General features: G+C 42.5%; 1 protein-coding gene across 14 annotated transcripts in view; it reads right to left on the minus strand.

Annotated features, from left to right (window-relative positions):
• Window positions 1-14,247, minus strand: part of MEGF11 (multiple EGF like domains 11) — a 256,970-nt gene that overhangs the window by 33,486 nt on the left and 209,237 nt on the right. For all 14 annotated transcript variants that reach the window (XR_006017856.1, XM_042039041.1, XM_042039040.1 and 11 more), the window contains 2 exons: window positions 4,543-4,689; window positions 1,850-1,984 (listed from right to left, as the gene is read on the minus strand). Coding sequence is in view for 13 of the 14 variants with exons in the window: in XM_042039041.1 (XP_041894975.1) it covers window positions 1,850-1,984; window positions 4,543-4,689 (282 nt within the window). In the remaining variant the exon portion in view is untranslated. The remainder of the gene's footprint in view (window positions 1-1,849; window positions 1,985-4,542; window positions 4,690-14,247) is intronic.

Genomic DNA, 14,247 nt, shown 5'->3' on the forward strand with positions numbered 1-14,247 from the left:
GCAATATGGAATACTGATGGATCAGTGCGAGATTTGTGATCCAAGCAGATCTGCTGGCAAAGGAACCAGGTCACACATTGGTGCTTTGTTGCACACAAGCAGAGCAGGCAGAGGGGATCCCCCCCTGGGAGCTCCTCTTGTCTCTGGGAAATAGGATGATGCCCTCTGGAATGTCAGCACAGAGGGATGACAAAATGGTTGTTCTCCCTAATTTAAACAACCTGGTTGTGGACTGACAGAGTGACTCTTGTGAAGATGTGAGATCCAAATCCAAACACTTTTTAAATGTCTCAATCATTTTTAGAGAGCTGTAAAACAAGGTTTAATGCTGCTTTCTTCAGGAGCAACCTGACTGTACAACACAGATTGTGATGTTAATTAGCTTGAAAAGCTCTGAAGTGGGACTCCCAAAGTCCCTGTGGGATGTCAGGTGTGTTCTAGCAGCGATAACAAGTTATTATCAACCCATCTTGCTCTGTGATTGTGAAAGATATTCATGAAACAGCTGTTTAGTTGTTTGCAGCTTGGAATCCTTGGCACAACCATGTCAACCTGTGCAGTTTTGGGGGTTACACAGCTCCTCACATGCACATATTGCTGGTGGAAGAATGTTCCTGCTGCCAATGGCACAAGGAGATGAAAATTCCAAAGTGAAATCTTCATTTCACGTTTTTCTAATGGAAAACATTAATTAGCATTTTTCTTTCTACAAAATAAAGTTACATGCTAACTCATTATGACAAACTGCAACACAAATTGATTTTAATTAGGACATGAATATTTTAAAATTAATTTTCTGGATAGATCAACATTTCAAAGTAAAACCAGAAGTGCTGAACATCTGAGCAAAAATAAAATAGTTTTCTTAAGAGGATAATTAGACTTGTTTACGCTTTGAAATCTGGCTAACGTTTCACATAAAATGGACAAATTCACTGAAAAATGTTCATTTTGATAAATTAATTGGTGTAATGTTTAGTTGACTGTACAGCACAGGAAAAAGAAAACATGGTTACACTTAATCTCTGCTTAATGATTTTGGGTAACTGCTGTCTGCAATCCCAATGTACTGAAAAGCAGGTCATTGAAAGTGTCATTCAATTCTGGCAGGGATGGTGACTTCACAGGGGCAGTGGCCACTACGAATCATCTCTTTTAAATAAGTGTAGAAAATACCCACTGCAGTATGCAGCAACTGAGAGTGAAGAAGGCTGAATGATTTTGTGTGTATTTTTAGGATGAAAATGAAATCTGTAGTTAAATGTGGACTGACTTTCAAAGGTACAGAAAGGTGATGGGCGTTTGGGGGAGCTGAATTTCCTCCTCACCTGTGAAAATGAACTCACTTCTCTGCCTCACTGCAAACTTTCCTGTCTCCTGCACTTGTGTCCATGGCTTTAGTTATTCCCAGCCAGGTCCTGAACAGTGTAAATGAGGTTCTGGCACAACTGGGTGTTTGGGATTGTGCACCTGAGCTGGCCTTTACCATAACCGGTACCTCCACATCCTGCTGCAAAGATCACATGAAGGTGCCATCAACATTCAGGTGAGGACAGGCTGAGCAGCAAGAAAAATGATTGGATACCCATTGGATGCTGATGTATTTACAGCAAGTGTCTCATTCCACAGTCATTTCAATCCAGTGTGGCAGACCTGGTTTATTTATGAAACCAGGAGCACATCGTATTTACAAGAGGGTGACTGAGTACCTGTTTGCATTTTCCCTCTGGAGTAAAGATTTTCTTGGGATCTAAACTGCTGAAACAAGGGAAAAAGGCAGGAATCTTGGGATGGGACTCACTGCAGAGTTACAGACACTCAGGAAGGGAAGTGGCACTGGGGGTGGTACCTTGGTTGCAGAGAGGGCCGGAGAATCCCGGCAAGCAGTCGCAGTGTCCAGACACGTGGTGACAGGGGCCATTGCTGTGCACGCACTGGGGACAGGGCTGGCTGCAGTGGTGTCCATAAAACCCGGGGGGGCAAACTGAAAACAGAACAAACCAAACTGTCATGGGTTTTCCAACGTTTTCTCATCATTGAGAGCTTGAGAATTCTCTGTCTTAATCCCAAACCAGTATTACTTAATTTATCAACCACAGTTTTGTGGACAGCTGAAATGAAGAAGCCTGTTGGGTTGTTCCATGTCTAATAAAGTGCAGGCTCTGGGTAAAACTGCTCCTGTGTTCAAACATTCCCACCTTCCTTCCTCATGGAAGTCCTTGACTGTTTAATACCACAGCGGAGTTCTCAGCAGCTTCTCTCTTTCAGGACACTCATTTGAGTCTCTCTAACCTGAACTCTTTGACAAAACAGGAGTTTAAGATGTTTGAGACCTCACAGCAGATATGGTTAATAACACACATTCCAAAGCTTTTAGGATAGGAAGGAAAAGGAACACTCACACACACGTACAACAAGAAACTCAGAACACCATTCTATTGTGAAACTGAGCCAAGAAATCAGAGAAGGTGTATTAGGAAACAAGATTTTATGTCAAAACAAAAAAAAGCTGATTTTCAAATCTATCTAGTGCAATGCTTGTGCTCAGCCAGGGCAGTCATTTTATCCATTTCATGGCAGGAGCAACAATCATCAAGTGATGAACAGAATCTAATAATTGTAATTATGTAAAACCACACAAAATCATCTGATTTGCATCAGTAATCAACCCAGATAGCTGAGTAAACTTGTCATGAGCTGTGTGCTTATTTTGCCTAAAATCTGGATTGAAATTATTACAAAATTTGTACATCAGGTATGGAGTCAGGATTACAGCTTAGTATCTCTTCTAAAAGCACATTTTTGCTTCTGAGAGCATGTAGAGTGAAAAAGCATCCACTGTCCAAACATGCATTGCAATAGATAACACAAAGAAATGTTAAATTGCAGTAAGTGGCAGTAAAAATAACTTTATGAGTTTTTATTTTTACTCCTGTGATTCTCTGTTCTATAGTTCTGGCTCAATGGTTACTAAATCATGTCTGTTCTGTTTTTCCAGCAAATGAGAATTTTTTCTTGGATTGTGTGTTCTCTGAGGGTGTCAGGCTCTTACCCGACTGCACATTTCCAGCTGGAGCTTAGCTGACAGGTTGGTTGATGATGCAGTAGCTATAAAACAACCTGGATCATTCCTGGGGACATGTCTGCAGACTTAAAAGCACTAAACCATCCCAGTGTCTCATGTAATCCTGATTACACGGACAGAACAAGTTGGCTATCATCCTCAGTATCATCCTCAGCTCTGCCTTGTACAGCTAAATTCTGTTTCTAAATGAATTTCCAAGAGAAAAATACGGATGATTTTGAGAACAAGCTTAGCAAGGTCTCCTGTTCACCAGGTATTCTTGAGCCTGAATCCCACAGAAGAGGTAGAAGCAAGCTGGATTCCCAGGCCATATGCTCACAGAGGCAATGCCAGAAGCATCCACAGGACCCCTCTGCTGTCACCCCAGTGGGGAGGAAAATTTCTCCCAATGGGGAGAGATCCTTAGCAAACACCCTCAGGGAGCAGCCTGATTCCTGGGCTTGGGGGACAAGGTTTGCTCTTGTAGCCTCTGTGCCAACAGCTGATAGAACTAAGCTGGGCTTTTTTCATCTCAGAAAGGTCAGAAACTATTAACTTCTGGAAGTTTTGCACTCTTAAGGTTTCAGATTTGTAAAACATTTTCTTCCCCAACTCCCTGAAGCTCTGAGCACCACATTTTAGCCTTGGAGAGAGGTTTTACAGCTACACAGATATGCTGAAGCACCTGGAAATTGGGGTTTATAATGGAAATACTTATAGGCCATTAACTACAACAGTGCTGGAGGTCATCGTTATAATGGCTTTAAATAAAAGCTGTCAGCTACAAATTATTTTTAGAGATGAGTGTGTTCTGGTGTCAAGTGTAACCAGTGAAATCAAAGGGGATATATGAACTGGGCATGCAGAATGTCTTACAGGAAGAAGAAATGCTGGGAAGAAAAGAAAGACAAATCCACTTCTTGTTTACATGGGAAGATGGCTGGTGTAGTTTGGATCAGAGAATTAGGGTCCCTATGGGGAAAATGCAGCTTTCCAGATAAAGTAAATGAGAGGATTTTTATCTGCTTGGTACATTTTATTATGTAGCAGCAGAGCATCAAATAGGAGCTATTTTGGGCTGCTATGTTTCTTTTTCTGGCATGTAAGAAAACATTGCCTTGTTATTTTGATGCCAAAGCTCATCCACTTGTCATTATGTGATGAGTGGTGGCTGACTCTGTTTAATAGGTCTGACTTCACTGAAAACCTCTGTCCTGCCAGCTTTGGTTTGTAAAGGCGTTGCTCCTCCTTTCAGGTCACCTGTGACCTCCAGGTGCAGTGAAAGATCAGAAGAAGAAACACAAGGCACAACTCAGTGCAGGAGAGCCTTGACTCCTTGATGAAGGAACATTTTTTAGGCTCTTTTGCTCTTAGGAAGTCATGAGCTAAAGCAGCTCAGAAATTGTTGGTTTGTCTGTCTGGTGTCATAAAGGAGCATTTCTACCTGCCTTGCTTCTGCCAGCTATGGAAAATCTTACTTCTCTGGCACAGGGGTCCTCTGTATCCGGGTGCACAGTCACAGGTCCCATCCTCTGGGGAGCAGGATCCCCCGTTCTCACAGCTGCAGGAGATGGAGCAGTTGGGTCCCCAGCGGCCCTGGGTGCAGATGTTGTCACAGTGGATGCCTAAGGACATAAAGCCACACGTTAGGCTTCCCACAACTTTTACTCTGCTCATTGATCAAAGAAATGCTTGGCTGGACTGATGGCTCACAGAGCCAGCGAGGGAGTCTGGGAAGGAAACAGCTCCTCTTTTATCTGCTTAATAAAGTGAAAATTAAGAAAATGGCAGAGAGGTGAATTCTGTAGGTGTTAGTGGGTGCCTGTTCAGTCCTCAGCACCACTAAAGAAACTCTGCATGTCATCTGAGAGATGAAGGTCAGGAATTGCTTTAAAGTCACAAAACAGCTCAAATAACTGGTCTGGAAATAGGCAGTTGATTGAAGCCTGATTACTTACCTGTTGTGAATTGGAAGACCATAAAAAGAAAAATCAGGATTTTGCAAAAACACGTTCAGTATTTGGATTCTTGAACACAAGTAAATTCAGCTCTATTTTGTGTTCTGTTCCCTTCCTGGCTTAAAGCACCGTGCTCTAGGGTTTTGTGCGCATACCCCACATCCACCCAGAGCTCCCCAGCTCTGTGTGAATGAATGGAGTTCTGATCCAGCAAGTGGCCATATGTGAGCCCAGGCTGAGAATTTGCATATTAAATGGAGACTGAGACCTGCCAATCCAGCTCCCAGTGGTTCCCAGGGTGGTTGTTTGATATTTATTATTATAAAAAGCAAAGCTTGGAAACACCAAAAGAAGCACTCAGCCAGGAAACTTAACATGGAGCTTCTGGCATGGTTTCAACTGGTTTTGTTTAAACTGATGACTTTTAAAAACAACCTTGTGCCATGGCTTGTCACATACAAATGTGATTGAAGTTGCTGATCCTGCACACCGTGTCCGTGTCTGAGAGGCACTCACTCCTCTGGGATAAGGCAGTACCAATACCTGCAATTAGCAGGGCTATTTGCATGATCAAGGGCTTCTTGGATGGGTTTGCAGAATCATGAACTAAGAGGGGCATTAAGCAGTGCCAGCTGCAGGGAGTGGCACTGGCAGGAGCACTGACAACAACAGGAAAAATGAATCAGAGACTGGTTTGGATATTTTCCTAAAAATGTGACCCCAGCGGGAGCCTCGCCCTGAGATTGGGGGATACCCACACATCCCAGCTGGGCTTCCAACCCTGAGATGTTCTTTATCATCCATGCACATGTCCCGCTGCACAATGGGATCAAAGCAGCCCAGGGCTCCAGGAGCCCCATCCGCAGCCAGGGGTTGGATTAATGCAGCACTCTGGAGAAACACAAACCCAAGTAATTCCCTCCAACTCTGATAACTTCATCTGGATGCTGCAGGTAATGCACTGCATTTGGGGAACTGTGATCTGTACAGCCACCAAACTTTGAGGATTATTAAATCAGCTAAAAGTCATTATAAACACACTTACAGTGCAGTTTCAAGTTGGTTTTATAAATCTCTGAAGTTAATACTGTAAGAAATACTGCAGAGCCAAAATTTCCCTTTTCTGAAGATTAATCACACAATTATAATGTCCCTTCCTAGAAAATCTTAACCAAGTCTGGCAAAAGTACAGTTTGAAATGTGATTTCTAGTAATACATGATCTTAGCTTTATTTATAAAGAGGCACAGACCATTCTGTACAGCTTAATAAAAACCACATTAAAATACAGTAAAAACTTAATACAAGCTCAATTCCTTCATATTCAAGTAAATAAATCTGGAAAAAGGGACTGTGAAAAGAGACAAGGAATATTTGTATTAGTAAAATCAAGAAAAACAATTATTTTAAACAGTCTTCCCCACTCCCTTTGAAATCAAATGTATTCTTGGATTACTTAAACAACAAGTGCTTTGTGTGTGCATTTATGTAATATATCTGCAGTGCTCTGTAATTAAAAAGCCAGGCAATAAATTGTAAGTAAATAAATGTGGTTTGTATTTATAAATACACAGATATGATCATTTATAGCTTTGAGTCTGTGTGAGCTCCCTGAACTGAAATTCAGACACAAATACAGAAAAACATGCATTTTTCCTCCCGATTGCAGCATTCAAATCACAATTCTGTCATTGTGGATGGGCTATTTACAAACGGGGACAATTAAACAGCATTGTTTCTTGTCTCTTTTGACAAAGTTTGGGTAAGAATGACACTGACTCCTTTCCGGTAGAAGGTATCTGAATTAGAATGCCAGGGCTGTTCCTTGCAGCAGCGAAGTCCTTCCTTTGGTAATGAGTAATGAGGGATGTCTTCCCTCTCCTAACGAAGGCAATGAGTCATTGTGGAGCTGATTGTTGTAGCAAAATATGAAGGCAGAAAAGGAAACTTTCCAGAAGCCACTGTCACCCATTACAGCCCTTATTTATTTATACATTTCCACAAGACAACCGAGATGGTGCTGCAATCAGGTTTTACTACTTCTTATTACTCTAAGTTAATTCTCATGGAAGACTTCATTTTTGAAGGCTCCTACACACATTGAATTTCAAATATAAATGAGAAGTCAAAATTGCATCTGGACATGCAAGTCTTATGGAATTGTGCTGGAAAAAGCACCTTAAATTTACAATTCCCTAACTTGACGGTGTGTGAAGGGGGAGTCCATCCCTCCCAGCTACTTTACAGTCCGAGACAGTAAAGCAGCAAGATTCTGTAATGTAAAACTTTAATATTTATTTAGGAACTTGCTGATGAACCTTTCTGATAAGCAATTAGTTTTCAATTTCCAGAACTACAAAAATTGCTGAAGTTGACACACCCCTGTATTACCTTGTGTTACAACCACAGATTCTTAATTTATGAACAAAGTCCTGGTTTCCCATGCATGGTGTAGAAATTAGAAAGACAACTATCAGAAGAAGTCCTTGAAGCTGCAGGAAGCAGTTCTATACATAAACTCTATTGCCCGGATACCAGGGAATTATCTGCCAGCCCGAGGCTGTGGTTCACAATTGCAGACACTGGTATAAAATTACACTTCCAAGACCTTTTTAAACAATATTCTGGGGGTGAATTGTAAACGAAATCCACATAGCTTATATAAAATTGTAGTTACCTACTGGACGTGGGCCAAAGATTTGCACTCTCTTGCAGTAAAGCAGAGCCCAGGTAAATGCAGAGCCCACTGTGGCTTTAATTCAGTCTGTGAAACAGCAGCCACAAAACCTCCATTGCGCAGCACGGGTTTGGGGTATTGGATTTCTGCAAACACTGGCTGCTCTCCAGTGGGATTCCCTTTGGACTGCTCTGTACATGGCATTTAGTTGACAGTCCCAGGAACGGCTTCACTCCCTTTTCCCCACACCAACCTCCTTTGCACACACACTGGGGAGGAAAACCAGCCCTAAGGGCCTGAATTGCTATGGAAAACACAAACTGGGCTGAACTCAGCCCACCAGAGCAGTCACAACTGCACTGTTCTAAGGGACAACCACACAGGAGAGCTACTCAAAATTCACGCTCCTCATGGGCCCCTCCAGGACCAAGTGGCTAAGCAGCTGCTGCCTGGGACATGGGGAATATCTGGGGAAACTCAGCCCAGACTTCCCAAGGGTGAAGCCATTGGGTTGGGCAGGGATCTTCCAACATGGAACTGCAGATAATCTTGATAAAGGAAAGCAGCAGGGAGAGAGGTAGAGGAGGAAGAGAATCACAGAATCCCAGAATGGCTTGGATGGGAAGGGACCTTAAAGCCCATCTTGTTGCAACCCCTGCCATGGGCAGGGACACCTTCCACTATCCCAGGCTGCTCCAAGCCCTGTCCAACCTGGCCTTGGACACTTTCACAGATAGGGCAGCCCCAGCTTCTCTGGGCACCCTGTGCCAGGGCCTGCCCACCCTCACAGCCAAAAATGTCTTCCTAATATCCCATCTAACCCTGCCCTCTGTCAGTGGGAACCTGTTGATAGAAACCTGTGTCTGGCTTACATGGAGCAGCTTCAAGTTTTGCCAGATGAAGTCAGTTCTTTGTATTCAAATTTACAAATCAAACTGTGATGGATTAATCCAACATCCACAAAAGCATCAGGAAAAGGAGCAAGAAAAAGTAGAGGAAAAAACCCCCCAAGCCATACAACTGGGATGGGAGGCATCTATTGAAGAGCTCCTTCCCAGGCTGCTGCCATTAATAATCTTCACTGGCTTCAAGAAAGTTTGTCAAAGTAATGCAGATTTAGTGCTGCCTGTAACTACATCACGCTGAAGGACTTTGGAGGGTGAAATTCCTAAAAGCCAGACAGAAGTAGAATTCCCTTTTTTCCCCTCTCCAGCTTCTGCAATTGCACTTATGCTTGGGGATTACATCTCTGGCTCCTAATAAAGCTGCCATTGTTTCTCTGCTGTGTCTCTGGATAGTTGGAAACTAATACTCCAAACACAATAGAAGTGCAAAAATGGATGGAATAAATGAGAACCAGCGGCCTAGTTTTGACCACTGCAATCCCCCTGACAGTAGCCTCTGCAGCAGTGCCTGCATGCTGCCCAGCATCTAATTATTTTTCAGGGACATAGGAATTTGATAAATTATAGGATGTAGTTCCCTTCCCCCCCATGTACTTTAATTTTACATCTACCAGTGTATAACTGTAATTATTTCTCTGAATAAGATCTTCAGCTTTTTTTTTCCCCCTCAATAGTCCCAGTCTAAAGACAGATGCAACATCAATTAGGAATGACAGGAATGATTTCAGCAGACATTTGAATCCAACACAAACATTGTGCTCTCCTCCACCTGTCTTTCAACATGACGTGAAGTCATAATAATCTCTTATTTCTGGCATTTGAATAGCTTTGGAAAGAACTGCTTTTTATGCAAAAATAGGCACTGGATTTATGCAGGCAATGCCATGGAGGCCTGAGGTTCGGTGAGTCACGCTTGGCTTTGATGTGGAATGCTGGTGGCTTGTGTCTCTGGCAGGATAAATCCTTAGTGGTGGTTTGTATCTGCAGACAGGGTGCCCCACAACCGAGCAAATACCCTCCAGGTGATGCTGCAAGGCTGGTTTGGGCGGGTGGGTGTGAGGAAGGCCAGCAGGCAGTTGAAGGTACTGGAAACAGGTCTGGGAATGTCTCACTGGATGTGATCGCTGGAATGGGCTGCTCCCTCATGGACACCCTCCCTCTGGTCTCTGTCCCACAGGACTGTCCCACCTGCAGTGATCCCATTGGCAGCATCCCAACTCCCACCCAGCCCAGGTGGCTGTCCCAGGGGCAGAGCCAGAGGTCACCAAGGTCACCCTGAATCCTGCCTTGACCTCCTAATTTGTACATTTATTTCTGATAATGATTTCTATAATCACACATTCATGTTTTCTTTAACCCTAGTCTCTTCTCTTTCCCTGTTACTCTTATTGCTGTTACACTTCTCTTGTCCCTATAAATTCTATTTCAATTGTATTGGAGATTAGGTCCATGTGCTTTCCTAAGCAGAGACTCTTTCGCTGCTTCAGTCTCTAAAAGGTAAAAGACAATTCACTAAGAACAGAAGAAAGAACTGCTCAAGCTGTGGATCAGCTGCTCAGAAGGGCTATCACAGAGCACGAACAAGAGTTCACAAAGAATTCTTGATGCTTTTCTATCACTTTTTGCATCTTTATATTTATTCCTACCTGAGGCAAACCCTGAAGTATTTGACTCAGAGCCAGTCAGAAGCACCACAGCACAATTCCTGATAGCTCAGCATTTAAGAAGAATGCTGAAGAATGAGAAAATCAGTGTGGGGAGGGCAGCAGATAGAAGAAAACATAAAGGGATCTCTCATAAAATTAAATGGAAACATTAAGAATTGATGGCTGCTCATCTAGTCTGCAAATAAGCTATTTTTGTTTTTATATAGTGAAACTACTCAGCAGAGAGAACAGCAGCCACACTCACATTATCTATGAACTTCTGTAGTGTTCTCAAATGCTTTTTTTCACCGATTTCTTTTTTTCCAAATTGGAGCCATGGAGCCCTTTCTTCTCTTGCTGAGCATCGTTCACCTGTGGATTTGGAGGGGCAACTCCTGAGTGTAACAGCCCATCAGTCTAAATGAAAGCTCCATGATCCGGTCCTAAATAATGAAGAATAAGCCCTTCCCTGCAGCCAGTGAAAAATTCTAAATTGTCCCTTCTCTCATCTGTGCAGGGGCGATTTATGCACCCATTAATGTAACTGTTTTTCTGCAAGTAATGCACTTAGAGCCTAATGCACCTCTGTGGAGCTCTAATCCTACCCCTATTTTTAATTATCTAGAGAAATCTCCAGGTATGAATCACCCAACCCAGGGAATTTATGCAATAAAAGCTTTTGATGAAAGAGACCTACCTCACAAGAAATGAAGTAAGTCAAAATGTTTGCTAAAATTAAGGATGATCTGGTTCCCTTTGCTCCAGGGTATTCTCCAGAGTGCACTATTGCAGGGGAAGAGTTGCCCTGAGCAGGCAGGGCAGACTTGCAGAAAATGGTGCTAAAAGGAGTCAAGCCCTACACAGCCCTGCTTCATCTTCAGAGCTTTCCTATTTCTCAAATGCTGGGAAGTTTCAGGCCAGGAGGGATGAGGAACCTGGGAAAGATCCAAGCAGACCATGAGCAGGCAAACAGGAGGAACTGGTAACACCTGGATTGTTTTCCTGGTGGAAGTGTTCAAGCTCCTGAACTAAACCATGAGTGAAGAACAGCTGAACAAGAGCTGGGTCATAACCAAAGCCTTTTGTGGTCAATGATGTTGAAATTCCACCTTTTCTCCTTGGTGTGGAAGGCGAAGGAATATGCTTACAACATTTTTCACTGCAGACACTTTCACCAATAACACATATATCATGGAATCCTAGAACCATGGAGTGGTTTGAGTAGGAAGGGACCTTAAATCCCATCTCATTCCACCCCTGCCATGGGCAGGGACACCTTCCACTATCCCAGGTTGCTCCAAGCCCCATCCAACCTGGCCTTGGACACTTCCAGGGATGGGGCAGCCACAGCTTCTCTGGGCAACCTGTGCCAGGGCCTCACCACCCTCACAGGGAAGGGAGTATAAAGAATATTTCTATTTTTTCTAATATCCAATCTAACCCTACTTTCTGGCAGCGGAAGCCATTCCCCCTTGACCTGTCACTATAGGCTCTTGTAAATAGTATCTCCCCACTATATAAATACATATTTATACATGCCCCCCACCCCCATTTTAGCTTGCAGGCTGTTTGCTGAGCACTCTTTCCCTCTCCTCCTTTCACACCCAGCATATGCCAGCAGCCAGGATTTAGTCTGCTGAAATGTGCACAAATAATTTTTCTCCGCTTCTCGCCCACATTTATTTATAGGTGACTATTGTACACACAGTCAAGCTTAAATATAGAATATCTCCATATTAAAATGGAAAAGGGTTGGGTACCTCTAGCGTCAAGTCTCATGTTTTTAGAGCCCATTCAATTAGCATCACCCAGGATGCCATCCAAGCTCCATCTTCTCTCAGAAATTTAAAAGCTGTCCTTTATTAAGCAAAATTAAACCCCCAAACAAATACAAAGATAAACAAACTTGTGTATCTTCTGTGTTTATAGGTCTATTACTGCAATGATTTGCATACATGCTGAAGTTTAGCAGTAGCCTTACTGCAGCTGCTAATTATAGTCTGAGGGTCTGATCCAACTCCCACTGAAGGAGTAGCAAAAATCCAACTGATTTCACAAAAGGTGAAATATATACAAAATCTGGCACAGGACAAACACAACTACACCACACTCAGATGAAAATCAGCAGCCCCCCCATACCTGCCAAGGAAGATACAGATATAATTAATGTCAGGATATCAATGAAATCTTTGATACAACTTCATAATTCATATTTTTGAAAATTAGCCCTGTATCAGCAGGAACCATCCTTAAAGGTTCTGTCAAAGAGAGAATTTTTAAGCACAGCCTGACATTAAAATCTTATCAACTCACTTGAAATTAAGTCAATGAAAAATTAAAGCTAATTTCTAATAAGCTTATATTACATTCATAGACTAAAGGGCACTTGTCGACTCCAGAGAATAAGCACACCTTTCATATGGAAAAGATTTTCACACTGGAAAGGCAGAGACCAGGAGAGAGGCTAAATGCACCATTTTAGACTGACTCTAGAAATTTGTAGTTTTCCTGTCTGTTTAAAGCTAATGTAAGGATACAGAATAATCACAGAAATAAATTATTAATTTCAAAATCTGGGATAAGACTGCCAGAAGTGATAAATACAAAATATGGTATAGATAATGGGATTAGACATCTAGAAAATGCATATTTAATAGGAACTTACTATTGCTCCATTCTGATATTTTAGGCTCTGTCTTACAAACCAATGGTATGAAACACCCTGATGGAAAAAAAAAAGTCAACCCACAACATTGTAAATTCTAAAACACTCTGGATCTTTAGCTAAAAAGCTGCAGGTGCATGAAACAAGTCCTAGGTTTTTTTTTCTGGTTTTAAACAGGCATGGAAAACCAGCTCCCAATTTAATCATCACACAGGTGGGGTTGATCTACTAATGACAAGAGAATTATTTAGGCATCAACCCAGTACAGCTGGGAACAGGATCTGGCCCTAAGATTATAAATTGGATACAGCTGCAATGGAAGAAAAGTCATACTAGTAAAAGAAAATGCATTTTATGGAAAGGGTGGGTTTTTTACTTCAAGGATTTTTCACCTTCTTGCAAAGAACTCAGAGAAAGCGAAGTTAAAAATACCTTAGAGCTCCCCGTCAAAGTGGTCACTGTTCCTTTAAAATTCAAAAGGTCCTTCCCTTGAGTAATGGGCTTATCAGTTTTCCTGAATTAATGTGTCCACAGGAGGCAAGAAACATGTTTCTGTGTTTGAGTGACAGTGCAGATGTCACTGCCAGTCTGCAAATGCTCCCGACCCTGCAGCCTCATCCCTTGGAGCTCCCCTGGTCTGTGCCCAGCGACACCTCCTGACCTCATCCGTCCCTCAGACCCCACACGTGGAAATCCTACAGCTTCAGACTCCCACAGCCACTGTGCTGGAGCTCTGGACACAATGAGAGACAATCAGGGTTTGTGTTTCTGGCGATGGGTGAAAGTTACTGAGGTTGTAAAGGACAGTGAAATGTGTATTTTGATTTCCTTTGTACCAGCAGAGAGGGAGGCTGCTCTTATGAGACAGGAACGAAGCCTGAAGGTGTAAAGCACCAAGGTAATAACAAGATGTTTGTTCCTCAGCAGCATGCATCATTTGCATACCTGTGTTTGCCATCCTGATTAATTAAGGAAAATCTATATGGGCTTCTTTTATAATTAACTGTGGGATGCATACTTTTATGTTTTCCATCTCATATCTACAGGACCAGTCTAATTTTCCCCACATATCTTTGGGATGTTAAAAAGTGAATAAACTTTGGATATCAAGAGAAGCCTCTGGGTACCCCAGCTCAGTGGGGAACCGAGATACCATCACCACAGCCGCCTGCAAAAGCAGAGCACCACACAAAAAAGAGGCAGAACAAGATGCAGATAAGACAGTATTTCAGATTAAAGGAATTCAGACAAACAGGATTTTAACTGACTTTAGCATTTAGGGGAATGGAATACATCCCCCTGCAGATCACTTCCCATTTAATCCCAGAGTAAG

This window comes from Corvus kubaryi, unplaced genomic scaffold (genome assembly GCF_017639235.1).
Source record: "Corvus kubaryi isolate FWS band 111438036 unplaced genomic scaffold, C.kubaryi_AGA036_p1.0 37394, whole genome shotgun sequence".
NCBI lineage: Eukaryota > Metazoa > Chordata > Aves > Passeriformes > Corvidae > Corvus > Corvus kubaryi.